The sequence below is a fragment of the Copidosoma floridanum genome, unplaced genomic scaffold (assembly GCF_036245765.1).
Source record: "Copidosoma floridanum isolate Cflo_tuat_1 unplaced genomic scaffold, Cflo_Japanese_pri ptg000021l, whole genome shotgun sequence".
NCBI lineage: Eukaryota > Metazoa > Arthropoda > Insecta > Hymenoptera > Encyrtidae > Copidosoma > Copidosoma floridanum.
The window spans coordinates 15,952,233-15,977,953 of NW_028321898.1; the positions used below are offsets into that span (position 1 = coordinate 15,952,233).

A 25,721-nucleotide genomic window follows, 5' to 3' on the forward strand; every position below is an offset into this window, starting at 1 on the left:
AGTAAGCTCCCCTGGTTGTGTTGGGATAGGCGCTTGCAGTATTATTCTTTTAATCACAAATAATTAAAGCAACCAGTAAGCTCCCCTGGTTGTGTGGGGATTGGTGCTTGCTTTGTTAACTAATAAATTTTATTATTTATTCAAACTCATGAGGCTGCTTATTGGCCCATTGGGTTATTGGGTTAAATGGCTTGGGATTAGTTAATTAAGTTATTGTGCATGTAATTGTGTCGAGTTATCTGGGTATTTGCGTCTTGCACCACATTGCCAATTTGAATTTCCCACAAGTTTGCCAGTCACATTTGGGGAGAACCACTGGCCTCCTTCCTCCTCCTATTCAGCTTTAGCATTTTTCTCACTAGGATCTGTAGCTATATACAGGTCCTAGTGATAAAAATGCAAAATCATATCCTTCTCACCCAACAGTGATTATACTGCTTGAAATTTTAATTTTAACTATTTTAAAAAAGGAAAAAATGTATCTTCAGTGGTCATTTGTAATTCCACTTGAAATGCCACTTGGAATGACTCTTGAAGTTTCCAATCCAAAATCCTATGTGGAATTCCAAGTGGAATTCCAAGTAAAATTCCAAGTGACTCTACAAGTGTAAATACAGATGAAACTACATTTGTGATTACAAAATATCAATCAGTAGGGAAATTTTTTTAAATTGTTTTTTTTAGTAAAGTGTACTAACCGACACTGTCGGTGCCTCAAAGGCCAACCACAAAGACAAAGACAAAAAAGACAACGCTCAAGCAAGATCTTGCGGTCCTTGCGGATTGCGGGATACGAATAGAGCGGACGAGCGGTGGTAAGTCCCGTTAGATGGCGCTAATGCTGATCTCAAAGTTATACTAAGAGCACGTGATACAGAGTGGCAAGTACAAAACTTTTTCACAATGTTGGTAGATTATTATTATATTATTGGTAATGTTTACCAAAATTTCGTGTCCTACAATAAAAATATTTAAGTAAATAAAATATTCTAATGGTGGAGTAAAGCCTTTTAAAGAAGGAAGCGTAATTTTAAATTTGAATCATGTTTTATCATATGGTCGCTATAAAAACTTTAAAACGGGATTACATAAATACTTTGCTCTGTGTTTGCAATCGTCCAAAATACTTAGCACCGTAGACGAGAACAGTAATTTTTTATACATATAATACATGTTTTGTTTATTTTGAAAACAGTACACTGTGGTAGTAGTACAGCGCCATCTAGCGGGACTTGTACTTCCAGATAATCCGGATACTTTCTGGAGGAATTGGACAGACCGACGACAAAAAAAAACGTACCCTAGCCCTAGCTCTCTTGGTTGCAATAACGGACTAGGGACTATCGTGATTCGTGAAAACTGCTTAATATTGCAAGCACAGAGCAGACAGCTAGATCTCAGTCCGAAATTTAAACTGTCAAAAATGACTGCTCCTGTCGGGTCTCGCTCACTTTTTCGCGGTGTTTTATCGTTGATTTCAAAAAGCAACGAAAATGTGCCGTTTATCGGGTACAGTCAGATGACCAGAAGTTGCCATAGCATCGTTGATGATGAGTATGACATTGTAATAGCTGGTGGTGGTATGGTCGGCACCACTTTGGCCTGCGCTCTAGGTTAGGATCTTTGTTCAGTCGAGTTATTATTGTTGCAACAAATCGTGCAAGGCTGGCAGATAATTGTCTAACTTAAATAAAATTATTTTTTATCTAAACTTCATGTTGTCTATGTTATGACTACTATATTTATTAAAGAAATAAATTTTTAATCTGACGTTACTTTACTTTATATTTTACAATTTTCATATTACTCTGTGTGTTCTTGTGATATTTCTGCAGCCAACAATAAACGGCTTCAAGATAAAAAGATACTCTTACTTGAACGAGGAAAGAATCAAACGTTTGTACCTAAGGAGCGGTATTCCAATCGAGTGGTTGCATTAAATAAACATACCCGCATATTACTGTCCAGTATCGGTGCATGGAGACACATACAGGCAGTACGATTCACTCCAGTCAAAAAAATGCAGGTAATAATGAAGTAACTAATATTTACAGGTATGTTTATAGAAAAACACTCTTATAATGTTTTTGTTCAACATAAGTTTCAATGTCTTGGTAATCTCATTATTTTTAATACTTTTTAAATTACTGTAAGTACTTGAACTTGAAAAATTCATTTACCTCATGTATTACTATCATTCACGCTTAAGTTATAAACTCTTATTTGTACAAATTATTATTCATGAAATTGACAAAAAAGTTAACTTGACTATGAAATGCATAAGCTGTGTAATTAAAAAAATTTGAAATTACCAATATCTGTAATAATTCATTTTCGTAGGTGTGGGATGCTTGCTCAGATGCTATGATTACATTCAATGAAGATTATTTGACCGATGAATTAGCTTACATTGTTGAAAATGACTTACTCTTGCATGCAGTCAGTACTCAGTTGGCAGAGAAAAAATCTGTGAAAGTTATCAATGATGCAATAATTGAAGACGTTGCTTTACCAAATTCCTTTGGTTCTGACTCAGTTATTCATTTAAAAAGTGGAGAAAAATTCAAAGCTCAACTTTTGGTAAGTACAACATTTATGTATTTTTTTCTTGGTACATTTAACAAAACAATTTTATTAAGTAGCCTTTTTTTGAGTAAATAATTTTTGCGAGAAAACTCCATTGCTGCAAACAATCATGACTTTACTTTTTTACATTTACAACATTATTATTCTTTGTAAGGTTGTTTACCTGAAACACTAATTCATTCAATTTTGACTCAATTGTTAGAGCAAATTTCTTCAGCTCAGTTTCCAGATCCCCTATTTGTCCATTATTGCCGTTAAAAGAGGAATTACTGTAAAATCTTCTCATTTGATGTGATTTGAATTCGTCGCTATTGAGATTGCGTGTCAACGAGTTAGCAGAAAGTTTGTTATTGGACTTTCTCTCTATTACTAGACGATAAATCGCTTTAACGAGCTCCCTAGGTAACCTCTTTTCTCTCGGATCATTGGGCCGAATATGGAAGGCGCAGTGATGCGGCCGGTGCAACAACAAGGCGCTGCTCCGGCAGGCTTGGACAACCCTTTTAGGCGCATAATCGAGCAACTTAGAAAATAGCAAGCTCTCCAAGTGGGTAACTAACTCGGCCCGTCTGACCAATCTGTCGAGACCCGCACTTTGACGAAGCTCCTGTATGTCCGACACCGCGAGACCCATCATAAGATTAGCTAAAATGACGGTGATGAGAATAATGAAAACAAGCCACATCAGGTGTGCCGTTCCTGGATAAAGTATTGGTGCATCATTATCATAGAACACGTCCTCAAACTCCAGCTCACCTGACAACATTACTACGGTTTTCAAAAAGCTTACAAATGGATTTGAAAAGGATTCGCGGTTCTTATGTAAGACGCTAAATGCCAAAGAAAAGCCGACGATAACGCACAAGTAGGCACCGAGAAACTTGAAGAAGTTTATTGCCACCTGTGTGAACATCTGGACGTAGAGGCCGAACATTGGAAATCTGCCGACGACCATCATTAACTCCAGCCAGACAAAAAGACTACTCAAAGCGACGACATGTTGCTCCCAATCGTCCGGTGGCTCGGCCAATACCGTCGCCGTCAACAGAATAACGCTCCACTGTAGCACGTTTTCCCAGCCCTTTGCGTATAAACATACGCCGTGGGCGACCTGAAAGAGCTCCTTTGAGGCAAGCATCAATGTAAAGAGTAGAACGAACCAAAAAAGGATACGACTCAATCTGGCAATCTCCCATAGGTAGGTGACTGCGACATAGCTTGTGAATATTGTGACGAAGACCGAGTGGAATATCAGGCTAAACAGCAAGAATTTGCGGATTTTCAGCCACTTTAGGTAGAGAAAACTCTCGCAAAGTGGATGCTTCAGTATGTGCCTCTGGCCAACTTCCACAAGGCATATCATTAGATCGCTTTCACTCCGGACCCCTGGCACCAGTGGTCGGAAGTCTAGTTGAAGCTCGCAGTCGACGTCTCCAAGCTCATGGTCATGTAGAGCTACTGCCTGGTCCAGTCGAGTGACAAAGTCCGTGAGCACATCCGGGGTCCGACGGACGATGAAACTGAGTGCTGATACGTCTCCCTTTGTACGAGCTGTCACGTCTGCACCCTTTTCTAATAAATATGTTACTATCGATGAGTTTTCATTCAGGGCTGCAATATGAAGCGGTGTGTAACCAAACTTGTCAGGCTTGTTGACCAATGCTCCTCCCTGAAATTCCAATAATTAAAAGACGTATTGAATAATTTGCATTAGAAATTCAAACTATAGTACCAAATACCAATAATTACTTAGGTAACAAGTATAAAAAAAGCAATTTTCGCTCGAGTTGCGTGCATAGACATGTAAGTAAATCCAAAAAAATATCGTAACTTTTTTCCCCGCGTTTTAATAAAATTCTGTTTTAAGAATATCCTTGAGACGGAGCTCATTTTGATCACAATGTCATGAACTATGTGGTACCCATCGTGAACGCGGATTTCATTCGAGGTGATAATCTTTTGTTGATTTTTAATGCAATTCTCATATCCATATGGGAGTCATTCTAAAAAAACTAGCATATTTCAAGGGCATGAATAGACAAACACTTAAAATAGCTTTTTAATTGGTAAAATGTTTTTTTTGTATTGTCTGTCTCCAAAAGACGAGCCAAAAGAAACTAAATTCTTCTCGACCCTACTGGATCTGCTCGAGAAAAATTTTAATGACTTGCTAAGTTCGTTTTAAAAAACTACGAACGTTACAGGCTCATATGAATTTTTTGGGTGCCTGTGCATGAACATTTTATAGTTTTAATACTGTAAGCCAAACCTATGGTATGGGTGATTCAATACAAACTGACATTAACTAAGTACTGATATAATTTTTCTTAAACAAGATAATACGCATCCTATTCATAATAAAACTGTGTTATGTGATTGCATTATAATATTGGAAAGACATTTAGCCACCACAACTAAAAAAAATTTCGTTAACGCTTAGTCGTTAACAATAGAGGTTATGTTGACAAAACTATTGTATGAACATGAATTAAAACTTTTCATTTGATGACTTAAAGACGTTCTAATCTTATGATGCATTCACGTTACATAGTTTGATCATAAATAGAGTGTGTTTCCTTGTTTAAAACAAATTATATCGGTATTTAGTTAACATCAGTTTGAATTAAATCACCCGCCATAGGTGTGGCTTATAGGCTTAAGGGCATGCATATGCTCTACTGTACCGGCTTACCTCTATTGCAGATTTTCATTTTACTCTCTGGAAACCGATCCGAGTTGATTTTCCATTTGGGTATGGCTTAATTGATTGAAAATGAAGGGCGCTCTGGTCCCTTTGTCGCGAAATTCAATAATTAGCAAGTGCACTTTTGTGGGTAATAAAGTCGGAAGAAGCACCTATATATAGATGCTTTGTTGTTAATGTTATCTGCTGTTCACTGTCTATATGTATTCCCGCGTCCAGCTGTCCCCCGTTCCGTTCGTTCCTCGATTCCGCATCGTGCATTAGGGCTATTGTGTCGGCGCTGAATTTGAATATTTTGCTGGATAGTTTCGAGGCGTAATAAAAAAGACTAACGTGTTGTATAACGGATAGCATAAAAAAGTGACAGCTATCGATAAACCATCGGTTGTAGGTAATCAGTAGTAATATGTTATAAAAGCTATGCATTATTTTGTAATGCAGATTTAGAAAAAGTGATGTAAAATTAAATTCGTTGGTAAAAAGTCTAATAAAATATAATGAGGAAACAAAAGTCTTGTGCATGATTATGAATATTTACCATTTATCTTTATTGCTTACTTACTCTCTGATGTACTATAAATTACAAAAATATTGTTCCAATAGTTTAAACTTATCATATATCTTGCAGTATACTTCATTCATTACGTTAGTTATAAGTTTGTGAACAATTTCTATCACGTTAATAATGTTAACTACCGTGGAAATCTTAATATGGATTTAGTTTGTATTATATTATAAAAATGTTCCCTTAGTGGGATTTCATTTTCATTATAAGTTTCAAAGGAGGGATCATCACCCAAAACCACATACGTAATTTGGGCCGCTGCAAAAAGTCCACAACTAGAATTATCTTTTTGGTTTTGTACTGGTGGAAAGCAGATATTGCGTTTTTTAACTTTTGGGAAACGTAAAGATATGAAATCTTTTTCCTCATCTCTCAAGTCGTCGTAGTTATTACATCTTATGCTATCGTAAACGTACAGATTTTTTAAATCAAAATAATATTCTCGCCAGTGACGGAATGTGTTTCCTCCTAGTGTATGAACGGTTAAGTTTACGTTACTGCACTGATCAACAAAGTTGAGATGACTTAACCATAGAGTACTTGATGTTTCGAAGTTTGTTTTTTCGGTAATTATTTTTTAGAAGGCTACAGATGTATCGTTTAAAAAAGTTGTTGGAGTTAAAACATTAGTTTTAATACTCTCGATGTTCACATCTGCGTTAATTAATTGCAAAAGACGTTCACATGGTTTTGAACACAGTACATCAAAGAGTAAGTAAGCAATAAAGATAAATGGTAAATATTCATAATCATGCACAAGACTTTTGTTTCCTCATTATATTTTATTAGACTTTTTACCAACGAATTTAATTTTACATCACTTTTTCTAAATCTGCATTACAAAATAATGCATAGCTTTTATAACATATTACTACTGATTACCTACAACCGATGGTTTATCGATAGCTGTCACTTTTTTATGCTATCCGTTATACAACACGTTAGTCTTTTTTATTACGCCTCGAAACTATCCAGCAAAATATTCAAATTCAGCGCCGACACAATAGCCCTAATGCACGATGCGGAATCGAGGAACGAACGGAACGGGGGACAGCTGGACGCGGGAATACATATAGACAGTGAACAGCAGATAACATTAACAACAAAGCATCTATATATAGGTGCTTCTTCCGACTTTATTACCCACAAAAGTGCACTTGCTAATTATTGAATTTCGCGACAAAGGGACCAGAGCGCCCTTCATTTTCAATCAATTAAGCCATACCCAAATGGAAAATCAACTCGGATCGGTTTCCAGAGAGTAAAATGAAAATCTGCAATAGAGGTAAGCCGGTACAGTAGAGCATATGCATGCCCTTAAGACTTTTTAGGGTGCCTGTACATGGGAAACCTGCAATCTGGGGCTCTGTTCGGAAATGATGCGTTGGCTAAATATAAGGTTGGTACCTACCCCCATCCGGCTTAACTAACCGACCGTGTGTTCGCCCATGTAAACAAAAGTGAATAAGCTGATCACGTTTTGGTGCACTTATCTACCAACTTAGAGATCAAATGATAATCAAGTCACAACAACTTTTTTTATTGTAAAAAAAAGTATTTCATTAAATAACATGCCAGTTACATAATCTAACCTCAAACACATTTTATGTTTACACAAAAAGAGAAAAAGTATTTGGAATGATAAAGTATTGATAGAGGTCAAAATAAAAAAATTGTATGCAATTTACAGAGCGATGTTGCATAATAAAACAAATAAAAAGAAAATAAAGCCAGCTTAGGTAGTTTTTACAGAATTTAATAGAATAATTCAAGGAGTTAGCGATAATCTCCTTGTCACTTTGAGACTGTATGATAGAAAACGATATTTTCATTTAATAATAAAATTTTCATAACTTTTTACCAAAATTAGTTTCTGACATCCAAATACGACTTCAGAATATAGTGTCATTGCAAATAAGGTATTTATTGCACTGAAAGCAAAAAATAAATAAAATTTGATCTTTATCAATTTGAATTGAATCACCTGCCGAAGCTTTGGCTGGCATTCTCCAGACTGCAAGTCTTCCATGTACAGGTACCCTAAGACGCCCATGCACAGGAACGCTTATTATATAAACTGTAGTACAGGGCCCGGAGCGAAAAATAAGTGATTTTTTAAAATCTCGTTCCAGAGATGTTTCTCACTGTGATAAATAGGAAAAAAATAATGGGATTTCGGGAAAAATAACTTAGAAAAAATCGGTATGTAGAAACCTGTTAAAATTCGATCGGGAAGGTGCCAAAAACCACTTTTTTGCACTAAAAAGGCTTAAAAAAATGTATAAACCAAAAACAAAAAAATATTGTCATGCAGAGCTTAAAAAAGACTAAAAAAATGAGTTTTTAAAAATCAAGATCGAACAACTTTTTACGTTAAAATCAAAAACAGTGCAAAATCGCCAATTTCAGTAATTAATTACTCGGCTTCTATAGGTGACGAGAGAGCACATATTTAAAAATAACCACAGATAAAGGACACAAAAACCAATAGTTTAAGCTTTGAAGGATACATCTTGGATATATAAAATTAAATATTAAATATTGGAAAATAGCGAGTTTTCGCTGTTTTTATTTTTTTACGTAAAAAGTTGTTGTTTGATTTTGATTGTTCAAACTCTTTTTTTTATCTTCATAAGGTCTACATGACAATATTTTGTGTTTTTGATTTTGACATTTTTTAAGCCCTTTTAGAGCAAAAAAGTGGTTTTTGGCACCTTCCCGATCGAATTTCAACAGGTTGCTACACACCGATTTTTAAAAATTTAAAATTTTTAAAAAGAAGTATTAAAAATACTTTATATTCTGTAGCACTTACACGCTCTTAGTTTTTATTTTAGAAAGATCGAATTTATTAATTAGCGAGCCTGTAGAACTGCCTTTTTTGTACCTTAAACTATATTAATACTTTTTAAGGCTCTGAATTATGCTGTACTTCCACTTGTAAACATCCCTTGATTATTTGAAAAAGTTTTCAGATCGATATCTCCTTACACGACGTTGTAATCGACTGGGGTATAAAATAAACCATTTTTCGTATAATAACACATGTGTCATTTATGAGTATATAGTTTTTGCATCAATATTGTAAAAAATAGTCTAAGTTCGCCTTCTTCCAGCGCAGTATGGTAAAAAAATGTTTATACCACACTGCGCCGGAAAACGGAAGTACCGTTCCTTTTTTCGTGAAACGAAAATTCCATCTCCTTGCACAAGATTGGTTTAAAATTGTATACAATCCACAGGAAGACATAAAAAATCCCTCAGATTGCATACGTATCAATTGCATGTGATTTGAAATATTCTTTATTTTTCTTCCCCTGGTAAACAATACACTACTTTTTAATGGGGTAAGAATTTGAGATTTTTTTCGTGGGTTTATTCACATATATACATAGGGTGATTCTGCCTTAACTGACTCAAAATGATTTAAAAAAAAAAAATTCATAAAAATTTTTACACATGGTATTTTGATCTCACATGTCATCTACATCACAAGGATTCAAAGCGATTCTTTTTCAATGTTATTTTGTCAAAAAGTAGAAGATATTCTGTAAAAGTGAACTTGCGTAAATGTTTCAAAAAACTACGTCGGTATTGTCGTCATCTATTGTGTGTATATTGGGACAACACCTATTGGGATCGTCAACCTATCGGTTGTGCCATCTGTTGGTGAATTTGGAAGCAGCGAGAGAAGGCTTTTTGACAGACTCAAAACTCAATCAGTGCTTCCAAATGTAATGAATTTATTCTTAATCAAGATTAATTAACTAATTTGAAGGCGTGTGTAAAAGATGGGTTAATTAAAAGTATATTTTAAACATCCCTGTAACATTGTTGACAAAGTAACTGACTTGTAAGTTTTTATTCCTCACAAATTTTGTTATGTTTACACTAGATTACTTTGTAGAACACGGCCTACCTAAGGAGGAAAAAAATTCTCTCCTTGAGGCGTACAAGTGCTACTTGAAATTTCTTCAGGTGTCCAAGCTCAACCTGGAGATAGCTTTTACCTTACCAAAACGCTCAAAGACACGAGACTTATACATGCAGAAAAACCAGGAAGTAAGTAAAATACTGCCTCATAAAAAAAAAAAAAAACTAGTGGACAGTGGGTGCTTGGGTACCCAAGTAAAAAATTTATATTTCTATAAAATTATGTGGCAAATAATATAATTTTGAGTATATAAATACCTTCTATAAAACAATATTGTGTACGAAGGTGGTATAATTATCATGGGAATGAGTATACCTAGGTTGATTGGGTGTGATTTTAACTAATATTTAATGAGTTAACGATCATAAACAATATATTACGACACAATACAATAGAATAATATATAGGCTGGCCAGTCCAAGACTGGGCACTGTCATTGAATCTTCCGGTGATTTTAGAACAACATTCTACAGCCTACGCTGATTACGTCTGTAACGTCACGCTCACATTTATCATGTACGATCCCACACTTATTTCTCGTCTATATTTAATACCCAAAATATAATTGTATATAGAAAATTAAGAAAAACCACCCTGTAGTATAGTTTTCTTTAATATGGTAGTATTGTATACCAGTGAATGTCTCTTAAGGATGTTTATCACGCATAGGTTTTTTTTTGAAAGATATTATGCATATGATAAAGATATATTAAAACAGCATAAAAAATACCATTAAAAGTTGCAGCTCGTTTCACTGCACCATTATTTTATATATGTTTAAAAAAGTCTATACTTAACATGTAATCTTATGAAAAAATCATGTTAAATGGCATTTATATGATTTGTAGGCATCTCCCAACTTTTTGGGTACAAAAGATTACTTTTAGAAATTTGAAAATAGACTCACAACTTCAATTTTAAATAAATTTAGAAAGAGGGGATGAGGTGTGCGTGAAAGCATGTATATGAGTACATCAACATAAAAAAAAGAATTGCTAGCTTTAAGGTAAATTACCCAGTAGTTGGACACTTTTGACAGTCGAAATTTTCTTTGCTGATTTATAAAAAACGAACAAAAAATGATGTTCAAAAAAACATTCCATTAATTATTTAAAATTTTTTTTTATTTATTAGAAGAAAAAAAAAAAGATATCAGGTTAAAAATATCAGGTCAACTTTGTAATTAATTGTAATAAGAAAAAACTAATCATAAGAGATCTGGCAAAACTATTGGGATCACCAATGGTGACGTTACCCGCATTCGAATACGGCATGTACACACGGCATGGCTGTAAGAGAGAGAGAGAGAGAGAGAGAAACTCACAGCCCTGCTATGTAATGACTTAGATTACAAATTCACTATGACTATTTCAGAGTAAGCCAAAGCCGGCCTGACATGATGGCTGTACGCGATACCAAACGCCAAAAAATATATTACGTCCCATAGGTTCGACATCACGCTTCATACAGACGCGTCAGATATAGGCTGGGGAGCTACTGCTGGTTTATGTAACGCGTGTGGTCGTTAGAACCGAGGTTAGAACCCAACGGCACCTAGCTATCAAATAAATAGAAAAGAACTGTTTGCAGTCAAACTTACTTTAAGAACCCTTGCGTATCGAGCCAAGGAAGTCGCTGTCTTATTGCATATAATGCTCATAGATAATACGACAACCCTCTCCTACGTTAAAAAAAGGAGAGAGTAGCCTATCCGCATATCAATCAGCTAGCCTAAAAAATTTGGCAATGGGCTGAAAGTCGGAGAAATTGACTGTTCGTGTCATACATCCGTTGTCTGACACTAAAGTAGCCGACGACCTTCTGTGTATAAATAACGTGGATACCGAATGGAGTCCAAACAACAAAGTATTTTGGTCGATAACAAGAGAGTTAGGCATGCTGGAGGTAGACCTTTTCGCGAGTCCGTGGGACGAGAACTGCCAAAAGTTCTTTGCATGGAAGCCAGGCAGAAGCCAGCCTGGTGGACCCGTCCACTACAAGCTATAGGCTGATTTAGAATTCTACGTGTTCCCCCCATTTGCGCTGATTTTAAGAATCCTGAACAAGATAATCGAAGATGAATTGATGATAGTGGACACACTAGTGTCGACTAATACATGTACTTTAAATACGAATTGGGTGTCGAAGGCTCAGTTTTTGCCGTTTGTGCACAGAGCGAGTACGCCGCGTGACGATTGAGTATGGTATGGTAAACGTAGTCTGCTGCGTGCGAATCGTCTGTCGTATGGAGTATTTTTTGTACCCAGTCCTTTCTTCTGTAATTTTCTCAATTTAAAGTCTGACTACCCATTTTTTGACTATGGTGTTGGAAAGATGAAGTTTTAATCTTTAATACCTATTAACTCATTATGTATTGAAACTTTTGTTTTAAATTCTGATTCGTTGATCTTACTGTGTTTACCATGAGAATGCATGTTAAAAGAGTAAGCTTAAATATCTTGAAATTTTAACCAGTTACGGATATAAAAAAAAGAAATCACTGAATTTACTGTAATTTTAACTTTTGAATAGTATATGTTTAGATACGTGAGCGCTGGAACTTCCTTGCGAAATAGACTGCAATACGGAAAGAGCCAATATTATAAAATTGTGTTTTATTTTGCTACTGCTGCTATTTCTATATTTTATTTCAGGAAAGAAAATAAATAAAATAAAATAAGTAAATTCTGTTTTTTTAGTAACTACATTTATATTCTTGTTTGCAACTTTTTTATGAGAAATATTTTCTGCTATACATGTTAATTGTCCTGTTAATTGTCGTGCCTGTATCCTGTCGTGTCCTGTTAATTGGCGTTAAATTGATATGGTCATTACTTTTATACTAATGCGAGTACAATTAAAATAAACTGCTACCGATGAACTTTTGACGCCAGTAATAATACCGTGTTTATTGTTGGAGTCAATTAAATCGAAGACATACTTGTGAGAAAAAAAATATGTGAATGAGTTACAATTTTTTTTAAGGGGGTGTTGACGAAATTGAACTTCATAAATAATTTCTTTAAAAAAACAAAGTAAGAAAATTTTAGTTTTATTTATAACGCACCCGAATTTCAGAGGGACTAGTGGTATAGTTCTCGAGAAATCATTTGGCAATATTGGTGGTTTCCTTAAACATTTTTGTGAGACTTTCGCTGAAAAGCACACTATTTTTACGATCGCTTTAGTAATAAATTGTGTATAAATAAAGTATAATTAGGAAACTCTTGAAACACTTAATTATTACTTGTAATCATAATAAATATGTGATATTGGAATTTGGGAAAGTCTAGCGGTGCTGTTTTTATGATATTTTACTTCAAACGTTATAACTGAGCAACCCAATTCTTTGAATCAAAGAAAATTTCTTTACCCTCATTCCGTTAAATATTTTCTTTTAATTGAAACAAATTTAGTTGATTCAAAAAAACATTTCGTACAACTAAATGAGAAATTCGTAATTAAAAAAAGAAAATTTTGATTTAATAAAATATTATTTTTAATTAACTTAAATTTTTTTACTCACAAGAAAATATTTAACGGAATGAGGGTAAAGAAATTTTCTTTGATTCAAAGAATTGGGTTGCTCAGTGATATACTTTGATATATCTGTGTAGTACGTTTAAGAATAAAGCATCGCACTTATTTGATTTTGGAGCGTTACCTTTCATTTCTTTTAATATTTTGAAATATCTCACGGAATAGTAAATATTTGATCAGTTTTGTATGGTTGAAAGGTACTCAGAGTATATTTCAAAGTTTCAAGTCAACCGATCGATCCACTTTAATGAATTTACATTGTTTATAAATTTTACAACTGTTTTGCCGTAAAATGATGAGAAGAACCACTAAGCTAGTATTTTGAGGAATGATTAAAGCCGTCAAGGTCTTGTACAATTTATTGCATATATTAAATAAAAAAAGGTCCATTCTGCAATCATAAACAGTACCATAATTTTGTACTATTGTAGGATGGGACTTTTATCTTTGAATGCGTAATGCGTTATATTGAATTTGAGCTCAATTGATTTAATTACCGCCCTTAATTTTGCATACTTTGCATAAAAAATGATTTTCCATATTACACGAAAACGTTGTTTACTACTTTCACACTGTATTAGCCATGGAAGCTTTTGCGAAGTACAGCCAGCGACAAACAATATATTTGTTGTACTAACGCTAATCAAAATTCGAATCAAGTCGCTACCCCGGACAGCCTTGGCAACTGCTGTGTGCAGTGGAGACCTTCCGTTGTCGTCTCCAGCATTGACATTTGCTCCAGCTCCTATGAGAATATCTAGGGTTTCAGCTGATTGCGATAGAGCTGCTAGATGTAATGCTGTCTGACCCCGGGAATTGGTAACGTCTGGAAAAGCACCGGCTTGAAGCAGAAGCCGTGTGCACTCTAGATTCCCTTCCTCGGCTGCCAGGTGTAGAGGCGTGGATCGCTCGTTTCCAAATTGTACTCGTACATCGGCTCCATATTTTAGCAGTAGCTCGATGCATTCCGCCAAACCCAAGCTTGCTGCCACGTGTAGTGGTGTTTCCGTGTACACCTAACAGAAATTTAATATCGATGTAAAATGTTTCCTGACAATTAATATTAGACTATTTTAATCTTTTTTGTACAAACATAGAGGCATAAAACTTCCATTATTTTTTTTGATTTTTGTATAAGTTAACTGATTTAATTCATCCCTAGTTTTTAAATAGAAAGTTAAATAGTAGTTTGCCTTTTTTTGGAAGTCTTTAGTAGTATCTATACATAATAAATCATTTTGGACAACGGAATTTATTTAAAAAGTGTTATGGTTACCCAATTATGGCTCTTAATAGTATATTACGTACGAGCTTGTAAACGCTTCTATTTACGGCACTAATCAAAGGCGAAGGCCGTAACGAAGTTTGTAAAGAAGCCTTTCCAAACCAGTTATGTATACTATTTTTCCGTCTAAAAACCCAAAATCAAGCGGTATAGGTGCTATTTTAAGGTTAGAATGCAGAAAAAATACTTTTTTACCATACCCTCCGCACAGACAACGTTTCTTCCTTGATTTTAGAGGTGAAAGTGAAATATTCCTCCCAGGTAAAAACTCGCATTCTCTGCTTATAGAAAAGTATTTTGCCATAATCTGTGTGTTAGCCATCCTTGCCTTTTGCTTGGGAGGCAATCACGCACCCAGAAGATAATATTGTACTTTCGTCCCTTTTAGCGTAATGTATTATTCTGACTGTAGAGTTTTTCTTTTGAGAATTATTAAAAAATCCCATAGAAAAACATGTGGATAGTCAAAAGACCTTCAAATTTTTCGTAATGGCTAACAATCAGATCATTGGTTCAGTTGCAAAAATTAAATAACCGTTGAAACGACAGTATTTAAAATTTGCGATGAAAAAAAAAAATTGTCTGAAACGTCTAAAAATGTACACTAACTGTCATCTGTGGCCGCTTTTGAGCGTTTTAGTTGAAATGGATTCAGCAAAAAAGCATGGTAATTCTCAGAAAATTGCTTCTAACGTGAAAAAAATTTTGATGGTTTCCGAAAAAATCTAAATAATTTTAGACTTCAAATTGTATCGGCTAACAATCCAAAATTATGGTAACAATGGCTGGAAATGGTTTTTCGCGTCTAGAAAAAAAGACTGTAGAGCCGGACAAAAAAGTTACACTGGTGAAAAAAATGCGTAATTTTAAGACAAAGAAAATGAGCTCTGGTGGGATAAAGTCGGTCCAGCCGTTTTTCGCGATTTGGAAAAAAAGTGCTACTTTGGATCGTTTTTAAAAAAATCTATAGCTCGCCTTCCTGTAAATACTGTGACTTCAAAATTGAATACAAGGTAGATTTTGTGTCCCTTAACATAATCATCAAATTTAAAGATAATCGGTTGTAAACTTTTTCCAATCCGTTGCAAGAAGCAAAAAATGAACCCTCCACAAAAAAGTTAGACGTAGTTAGTTTTTCAATATATTGCCATTTGTTAAATGGCATTGTACTCGTCAAGAGTTACTTAGCAAGATTAAAAAACTTAAAAGATCTTGAAATTGTGCGTCTTATTCGCTAGTGTAACTTTTTTGTCTGGTTCTTTAGTTTTTTCTAGACGCGAAAAGCAATTTTTGGCCATTGTTACCATTTTCTGGGGCCGTTAGCTGACACGATTTAAAATCTAAAATTTTTTTTAAAGGTTTTTAAGAATAGGCTTCATACAGTAGTGAGATAAGAGTATTGAAAGAATTTTGACTTCTATACTGTGTTATTAAAAATAATAATAATATTTTGTACTTTTATCTTAAAATAATGTCACGTCTTTCAGATTATTTACTTCTAATTGAGAAGAAACTTATATGATTTTTAGAAAAAACAATATATCACTTTTGAGAAAGATCACTTATCTCTGATTTAGGAATTGATACGTATGAGGTATTTGAACGTTTCTTATATAATAAATGCAGAAAGTGTAACTAACATCGTCAAAAATAACTTGGCAAAAAAATTTAACAACTTGTGTTGTAAAAAGTGTATTTTGCCATATAACAATTATAAACATCATAATTCCATTAACTACATCAACTATACCAGTACAGATTTTACAGATATTATAAAAATTAAGAAAATTAAATAAAATTAAGTGCATAACTCAACTTGTGTTGATATTCCTCTATATGTTACTAATATCTTCCACATATAAATCTTTTAAATATTATAGACTTGTTTGCATTGACTCATGTAAGGTATTATTTTAACACACTAAACAACAAAAATGTTTTAAAACGGTGGAAAAAGCGTTTTGTAACGTGAAAATTTATAATTTTACGTCCAAAAATAGAATATTAATATAGTGCAAGACATCTGTAAAAGCCGATTTTTATTGTTTCTTCGAAACTTATTGTATTCCACATCAAAACTGTAATTTTTTTATCCATTATAATCAAATCTAACTAATGCCCAAACATGCACTTAATACTTGTATTAGAATAATCGATGGTTAAAGTGGTCGTATTTGGGGTTTAATTTGATTGAATTTTTTTACGAGTACCCTTCGCATATCTAAAACCAATAGTTCGGCAATGCTTGGTTCATTCAAACTTGAGGTTCTGCCAAATCAGTGTATAGACACTACCCTGATATGAAAGACATATTTACGTCGATTCATTTTTAAAATATTTGGTACTTTTTGTACACAGCCCATGAAATAATTTACTTTTGGAAACTGGTGTTGAATAATAAAAAAACAAAAAAATTTTAACTAGATGTCTTTTAGTTTGTTTTATCATACAATTGTTTACAGGTAGTTTAGAGGAGAAAAACTAATTACAGTATTTTTTTTTTTTTAACTAGTAACAACCTGATTTTTTTTTCACCTGAATACACGTATGGGCCAACTTTTTTTTTGTCCTGTTTTAGCACGTAGGGAATCCACAATGTTTAAAAAATTACACATTTCCTTATAAAAGTCATCCTGGTTAAAAATTTCACCACTGGGTAATTCAATAGTAAAATCCTCGAGTGGGTTGTCACACACTGTATCTAATACGTAAATGTACCTAATATAATATGTATCTTCATATTTTCCAGGCCAATTAAATAGAAAACAAAAAAGGACGTCGTATAGCTCAGCGCAGATTGTGGAGCTCGAAAGAGTATTTAACATGAATAATTACTTGTCCCTGGCTGGCCGATTACGTTTGGCGAAAGAGATGAATCTCACGGAAAATCAAGTGACAATTTGATTTCAAAATCAGCGAATACAATTGAAGAAACAAAATAAGGAAAACATCGTTAAAAAAGCACGGGTAGCTCATAATATGCTGAATCCAGTAGAATCTGCGAGCAGCTACAGATCCCTGCATGTCCAGCCTCCATTGTTTCCGAATTGTCCACAGGGACAACAGTCGTGGATGCCTTTAAAGCCAATCTACGGTTCTGGAATCCAGCAGCGACCATTTGTGCGTCTATCTGATTTAGCTACACAACAACTGGAAGTTACAGAGCAGATGTCATACCTGACAAGCTCTAGAGCTATGGTATCTTTAACTTCGATCGACAAGGTTCACCATAATGTTTTTGTTGCTGCTTATTACTCTAGTTATAACAATATTTTATTATTACTTTAATTTATAAATTTCTCCAAAGAAAAAAGCACTGAAGTTACAATCTTTCGATTTACATGATCATTTTCTGCTCTAAATTTCATGACGTTATCTTATTTATAAAAAATTCTTTCTAAGATGTTATTTTGAATGTTTCCCAATGTGCTAACTCTCAACATGAAATAATGACGACAACTCGACAATAGTTGGTACTAAAAATAGTTTGTGGTTTCAACTCGTGTGTAACAACTTCTTTATATGTCGATATCAATTAGTTATCTTCAAAAATGTAAAAAAAGATAAGCATTAATTTCAATTTCAATTTTTTTTTCTTTTTTTTTTTTTTTTATATTGCAACATCGAAAGTCATAGAGCAATTTGCACTAACTATAGTGGCCAAGTAAATGTACTATAACAAGAGCAACAAATTCAAAAGTAGCAGCAAAAGTAACCGCCCCAGCAGCAACTTATCCTCCAACCAGGATCACAGCAATGAGCAGGCCCAATCAAGAGAAACGATCGCTGCTGGATACATTTTTTGATAGTCTTACGTGCCCAGTGTATGCTAATCCACTCGAGGATTTTACTATTGAATTACCCAGTGGTGAAATTTTTAACCAGGATGACTTTTATAAGGAAATGTGTAATTTTTTAAACATTGTGGATTCCCTACGTGCTAAAACAGGACAAAAAAAAAGTTGGCCCATACGTGTATTCAGGTGAAAAAAAAATCAGGTTGTTACTAGTTAAAAAAAAAAAAATACTGTAATTAGTTTTTCTCCTCTAAACTACCTGTAAACAATTGTATGATAAAACAAACTAAAAGACATCTAGTTAAAAATTTTTTGTTTTTTTATTATTCAACACCAGTTTCCAAAAGTAAATTATTTCATGGGCTGTGTACAAAAAGTACCAAATATTTAAAAAATGAATCGACGTAAATATGTCTTCCATATCAGGGTAGTGTCTATACACTGATTTGGCAGAACCTCAAGTTTGAATGAACCAAGCATTGCCGAACTATTGGTTTTAGATATGCGAAGGGTACTCGTAAAAAAATTCAATCAAATTAAACCCCAAATACGATCACTTTAACCATCGATTATTCTAATACAAGTATTAAGTGCATGTTTGGGCATTAGTTAGATTTGATTATAATGGATAAAAAAATTACAGTTTTGATGTGGAATACAATAAATTTCGAAGAAACAATAACCAACCGCTTTTACAGATGTCTTGCATTATAGTAATATTCTATTTTTGGACGCAAAATTATAAACGTTTACGTTACAAATTGCTTTTTGCGCCGTTTTAAAACGTTTTTGTTGTTTAAGGTGGTTCTTCACCTAACCCATTTACTTAAACTTACAGGGAAACTTGGATGGATTGTTATTAAAGTTATAAGGCATCTTCTCTTAAAATTTTAAGTCCCTTTATCAGGCAAATTTTTGAAAACAAGTCATTAAAAAAATGCACTTTTAACATGTATTCTTATGTAGATTACTTTTCCATACTACGATATCATGTAATATCCCGTAAAGTAGACTTAAGATCGTAATAGAAAAAAAATTGTAGTAAAAGAAGAATTTTTCAGCTTTCTAATAATATAACAAAAGTTTGGGCTAATCAGAGAAATAGTATACGATATTTAATCGTAAACGTAATCAGTTATTGATCAGCGAGAGCGAAATGTCTGCCGTGTAAACGAGCAGACGCTCGGATTGCGCGCGCAAATTTAAAATGACTCACTTACTAATATGGTAATAAGACAATCAGTAAAATTATTTTATGATTAATATTTGTTGAAAATGAAAATTAGAGTTTATTTTTGTGTTAAAAACGTACATAAGGTAATCATAACAAGAAGCATATCAATATTTCGGATACATCGGATAATAAAAACAAAAGTGAAGGGGTTACGTTTGTGCGGCAGACGACGCTCGACGATTGTATAAAATTATATATATATGTACATGCAGAAATCGGTGGCAACGTCTGCTTGAGTAGGAGCGTACATGCCATTTTCAGAACCTTGCGTCAAAAAAGAAATTTTTTATAACTCTTACTATGACTTTATTAGCTTTATTTGTATGTAAATGCAATGATATTATGGTCAAGTGCCAGTACAACATATTTTATGTTGCAAATAATACGCTAATCGAAAGTTAGAAAACCACCAGGGTCCCGTGTCGCTTTGATACGGCACCATCGTGAAGAACCACCTTAATGTGTTAAAATAAAACCTTACATGAGTCAATGCAAACAAGTATATATTTAAAAGATTTAAATGTGGAAGATATTAGTAAATAAAGCTTAGTTCTTTAATAATAATTATTAATGTTTCTCCTGGTAGCCTGGACAGCGTGAGTTTTACGCAATTCTTACACATTCTTTCTGACCATGAAAAAATCACCTTATACTTTCAAAAAGGTTATTTCTACAGTCTCATCCAAGTAAATAAAGAAATTGCATAAGATTTATTTCAAAGCAGCAACAAAAAAAAAAAAAATGAGCATGAATGCAGACATTAGTAGTCGTTGTTGACACTTTGTAATGGATAATAAAAGTTATGAACGTGTCCCTATACATAGAATATATGATGTGATATGATCTATTATATGATCCTATTCTATACACAAACCCGTCTGTACGTGAATAGAGTTTTTATCACAGAATTAGTTTTCTTGGCTATTAGAAAAGTCCGTATTGCGTATTGTGAATTCCGTACTCTGCATGTGACGGCATTTTAAAGGTGATGATTCTAAACCTAGAGGAGGTTCTGCTGTAGACTGCCCATCGGGAAGTTGGTAGCTCTGGAGGAAAATTACCAGGATCACACATTCAAAATGATGAAATAAAATATATGTGTAGTACTCATTCTCACATATCACTAATTCGTTTATTTACGATAGAGGAGTACACCAGTGTATTTTGCGTTAGCGATGGTGCCTATCCTCGCAACGCTCGCATATTCACACACATACACCCCTACACATTCAAACTTTCGTACTCTTCCGTACGTTACAGTCCAGTTTAAGTGTAAGAGAAGCACCGAACAGGAAGATCCACTGTCACGGTTCGGCTTGAAAGATTTTTGTAAAATTGCATAATAAAATATTCTATAATGACAATAACAAGCAGGAAAAGCAACTATTTTGGAAAAATCGCAAAAAAAACACGATTTTATAACTAAATTGTTTTTGTCAAAAAGCCATGTTGAATGGAAATAGGTCGTGGAAATTAGATCAACTGATTGTTGTTACTCATATTTAGTATTTAAAATACTGTGTCACGTTATTACCTAATAGCAACAAATTTTATTTTTACCTGTGGATTGTTAGGCGATGCACCTGCTTCTAGTAATATCCTAACGCAGCTGACGTCTTTGTTTTGTCCAGCATTCTGGACAGCATAATACAATGGGCTTTTACCTGATAAGCCAATATTAATATCTGCGCCAGCTTTCAGAAGACACCGAACTGTATCTGCATTACCTGCTGCAGCTGCACAGTGCAGTGGAGTGTAATTTTTTTCAAATTCACAGGTATTAGGATCTGCATTGTACTTAAGTATTTCTTCCACTATCTCCACAGCTCCTATGCTTGCTGCAAGGTGTAGCGATGTTCTGATAAAAAAATTCCTTTTCATTAATTATATTTCTTCTGCTATCATTTAATATGAGTTTTAATATATTATACTTCAAGACTGGCATTACTTTTCTCTTGTAAATTGAAAAGAGAAAACAATGCTAATCTTTACAATCTAAATCAAAATAAAGTTGGGGTATCGTATTCTTTGCATTTATTTTTGCTGTTATTCTTCGTAGGTTTCACTTGAATGCTTCGACATTCTGCAGTGATGCTTTCAACATAAGTGTAGTACTTTTTTCGTAAAACTGTTATACTACAGTAATTTTTTAACTAACAAAATATTTTGATTAAAATACGGGTAGTCTCAAGAAAATTAAAGTCTCCTAGCTTATCGACGAGGTAGATGTAATTGTTTAGCCTTACAACATTATTCATTTAAAAACTAGTTATATTATGAAGTTATATTATGAAAAGTTATATTATATTATCTAGTTATATTATGAAGAGAATAGTTAATGCACATTCTTGACGTTTCTCAGAACAATTTGAGTATAGACTTGGTAGGATTCATTAAAAATTGAAACGTAAAATCAGGTGTCCAAAAACCGATGCATGATCTGATTTTTCGTATTTCTTTTCCAAGTCACGATTTATCGCACTAAAATCAGGCTTCATATTATCTTGAGACCAGAATGTGTGAAAATTCATCTTTTTTAGAAAATTCGCATCAAAAATGGTTATTCTAAAAATATTATCTGTTTTTGTTAATTTTTTAAATTAGTATCCGTTAGAGCTATCAGTTTGATACTCTACCGATCTTTAACTAATTAATTTTATCTACTGTAATTAATTTATTCTGCTCATTTTTATGCCAAAAGAAGGATCAGAGTATATCATTTTAACACCATAGAACAATTCAAAATTAATTTTAGTCAATACATTGCAGTCTAAGGAAATGAAGCGAAAATTCAAATTATGCGTCGTTCATTTTACATCTGAATTTACGGCTTTTTTATTCAATGTTTAATGAATCCTATTGAGTCTGGGCTTAACTTATTCTTAGAAATGTCAATAATGTGCATCAACTCCTCTTTTTCTCATGAAATAACTAGTTATTTAATATATAACGTTATGCGCTAAAAAATCACATCTACCTCATCGATTAGGTAGGAAACTTCAATTTTTTCCGGACTACCGTTAAGACAATACGTTGATTTATAAAATAAAATGAGTTATAGAATTATTATTCAGATTTTGATAAAATTTATTGTACTAGTAGAAAACCGTTCAAAGAAGACTCATTAATATTTTTTATAAAGTTCATGAGTAAAAATTATGTACATTTTCATTTTTTCACGTTTAAAACAGTAAATTTTAGAAAAAAATACTTGACAAAAATTAACTGTAAGACTTTTTGTTAAAGTTACAATCCATTCAAAATCCAAAAAACATTGGCCATACTTAAAAACACCTACTCAGAACTTTTGAGCTTAAGTAGAGACTGTTTGCAGTGACGAGCTGCAGCTAGCACCGCTACTGTTAACGATCTCTTGGTAATAAGAAAGTTTATATTAAATACGCCTTGCGCAGTAGACAGCTACTTATCTGTGTGTCTGTACTATCTACTTCAATGGTCTTTTTGCTATTGAATATTTTGATGATGAAAAGAAATATTTTACTTTTATAGCAAAAAAAGATCTCTTAATTATACTTTTAGATAACTATTGTAATTTTTGATTGCATTTGCAAAAAATGTCGAGATACATTTTTGTATGACGCATGTCTTCCTAATTTCATAATAGTTATTACAATAAAGAGTATGTTGTAAATATGATAATTTTTTTTTCCATTTAAGCACTACCTTTTTAAATAGTACTGATCTTATACTTACGTACCTACCATCACAGTCACAATAACTGACTTGCGCACCTTTCTGCAGAAGAAGCTTAACAATATCAATTTGTCCAAACCAGCAAGAGACCAAAAGACATGTATTTGGCCATTTCATCAGTAGTTCATCTGGTGTGGAGGCTAGAGCTTCTTCATTTTCTGCTATGAATGAATCTTTTCGTAAACAACTGAAATCATTGATATAATATTACGATCGATACTTTTGTCTCATAATTATCAATATTGCTGTAAAGGAGTACTTTACAAAATTTAAATGTCATGTATTTAAATAATAACCTCGTTTTTTTAAAGATTTATAAACCACACACCACAATCCGCAGAGAGGTGTTTTATATTTGAATCATAGATGGAAAGATACAGATTTAAGAAAAATGGCCCTTGCACAAAACTTTAAAAACTTGATGTCCCCTGTATATTTCAGACAATTATTTTTATTGTAATTAATTTGATTATCTCATCATTTGTCAACTCTATCCTCAGCAAAGATTTGTGTATGTGGTGCTATAAAACATTGTGACCATTACAGCTCAAAACATACCGTCTAGCCTGTCTAAAGCTCTGTTTTAATAAATTAATAACTTAGTCTGATTGTCATGATAACCTCTAAATCACACATAAAGCTAACAAAAATAAAAGATGCGTTACCATCTAGCTTAAGGAGGTTTAACTCATCAGTACTCAATGATACACGAATAATATGTTTGCGATAAAAGTGTGTCATGAATTTTTGAAAATAAAAATTTTAATGGTATAATATCAAAGTACAAGATTTCGTAAAGGACTACACCAAGTTTCAGATTGTAACTTTAAAAGTGATTTTGGGAAAAGCCATCGTGCCACTTGAAAAGATAAGCTGACAGCAGATGGCGCTCACTTGTCTTCCATGTATTTAGAATATTAGAGCGTCTCACGACTTTGTAAACGTTTTTATAAATATCTCTGAAATTTTGTGCTGAAGACGTTTCAAGTAAGTTCAGAAGTGTACAAAAAAATGTACAAATATTTTAAATGAGTGCGAAATACTCAAAAAAGTCACGCGACTTCGTAAAGTGCCGAAGACTCTAAAAGCGTGGATGTGCCAACAGTTAACAACTATTCCCACTAAAAAGTTTGTTTCAAAATATATTTTTATCGTACAAGTAACAAAATGAATAAAAACGTTGTTGTTTGGTTTGTTGGTTTGAAGAAAAAATAATTAAAATGAGACGTAGTAAAGCGTTGAGATTGAAGTTTCATTTTTCAAAAACACCTGAAAGGATTGTCGAATCAAAATACTTATTTGTAAGTTTCTCTTTTTTTATGTTTGAAAATTAGTTTTTTCTTAGAAATTTCTTATCAGTTGACCATATGTGATACATGGTATCATACACGATCAATGGTGTCTGAAAAAAAAATAACAAAGAGGTTCTCCTTCATGCTTTTAAAGCTATATAAGAAGTTATTAAAGCGCTATTGTAAATGCAATTGGATTTGTTGCATCTCTCTAATTTTGCACCCTTGAAATGAAAGTTGCATTTCACAAACTGAAGCTTATCCCTGCTGTAACATATAAATCCTTAAATATCTCATAATTTCACAAGTTGTTCGTATTATATGTTCATATCAAAAACGAGGTTTTAAATATGTATTATTGATCAAAACTGATGACCGAAGTAATGCTGTAGAAAATATTTTTTTAGTTTACATACCCATTAGCAAATTTTGGTATTAATTCTAATGAATCGACCTTTGGAGGAAAATTTTTGTATTTTATTCTCTCAATAACACTAGATAATTGATTTCTGTCCACAGTCGGTAAAATAGTTAGTGCCGCTTTACCAGCTGGTAAATTTTCTAAGGCCAAAGCGATATTCTCTTTTTCCCAAAGCAGTTCTCGTACAACTGGTTGACTGTTACCACAGAAAGCCTTTCCAACGCTTCCTTCTGATGAAATACTTTCTGCATCCATATTTTTGATTCTACTATGTGTACTATCTTCATTCTTGAATAAACATACATCTTTGTAAAGTCAATAGAAGATTGTTTTTAAGAAAATTGAAAAAGTACGAAGAGAAGTAAAAAAAGCATTTAAAATTAAGAGATATTGTGTTTCGTGATTCGCTTCGTGTAACACGCCACCTGCAGGGGAAAAGTTTTCGATACTAACTAACAAGAATAGACAGAATTTTATGGACAATGATATGTTATAAGCGTATATCTCAACAATAATGTACTTTGCACAACTGACGTAATTTCTTTAAGGGTTGAGTTTACTTTCGAGTCAAAAAATACCGATTTAAGAGTGCATTAAGAAACAAATTTTTTTTCTCCTCATACGCTTATATTTCGTGAGTGTGTATTGT

General features: G+C 33.3%; 2 protein-coding genes across 2 annotated transcripts in view; one reads left to right on the forward strand and one right to left on the reverse strand.

Moving 5' to 3' along the window:
• Positions 1 to 1,386: 1,386 nt before the first annotated feature.
• The window catches only part of Coq6 (ubiquinone biosynthesis protein COQ6, mitochondrial), a 72,440-nt gene continuing 48,105 nt past the window's right edge, over positions 1,387 to 25,721 (forward strand). Inside the window, exons 1-3 of the mRNA XM_023390980.2 lie at positions 1,387 to 1,613; positions 1,836 to 2,026; positions 2,341 to 2,580. Coding sequence (XP_023246748.2) covers positions 1,424 to 1,613; positions 1,836 to 2,026; positions 2,341 to 2,580 — 621 coding nt within the window. The 5' untranslated portion in view covers positions 1,387 to 1,423. The remainder of the gene's footprint in view (positions 1,614 to 1,835; positions 2,027 to 2,340; positions 2,581 to 25,721) is intronic.
• On the reverse strand, positions 2,702 to 25,327 carry pyx (transient receptor potential channel pyrexia). Its single transcript, XM_023390982.2, has 5 exons — positions 25,068 to 25,327; positions 23,364 to 23,546; positions 21,206 to 21,503; positions 13,968 to 14,345; positions 2,702 to 4,255 (listed from the first exon to the last, which is right to left on the reverse strand). Exons 1-5 carry the CDS (start codon positions 25,325 to 25,327, stop codon positions 2,702 to 2,704), a joined length of 2,673 nt encoding a protein of 890 aa, XP_023246750.2.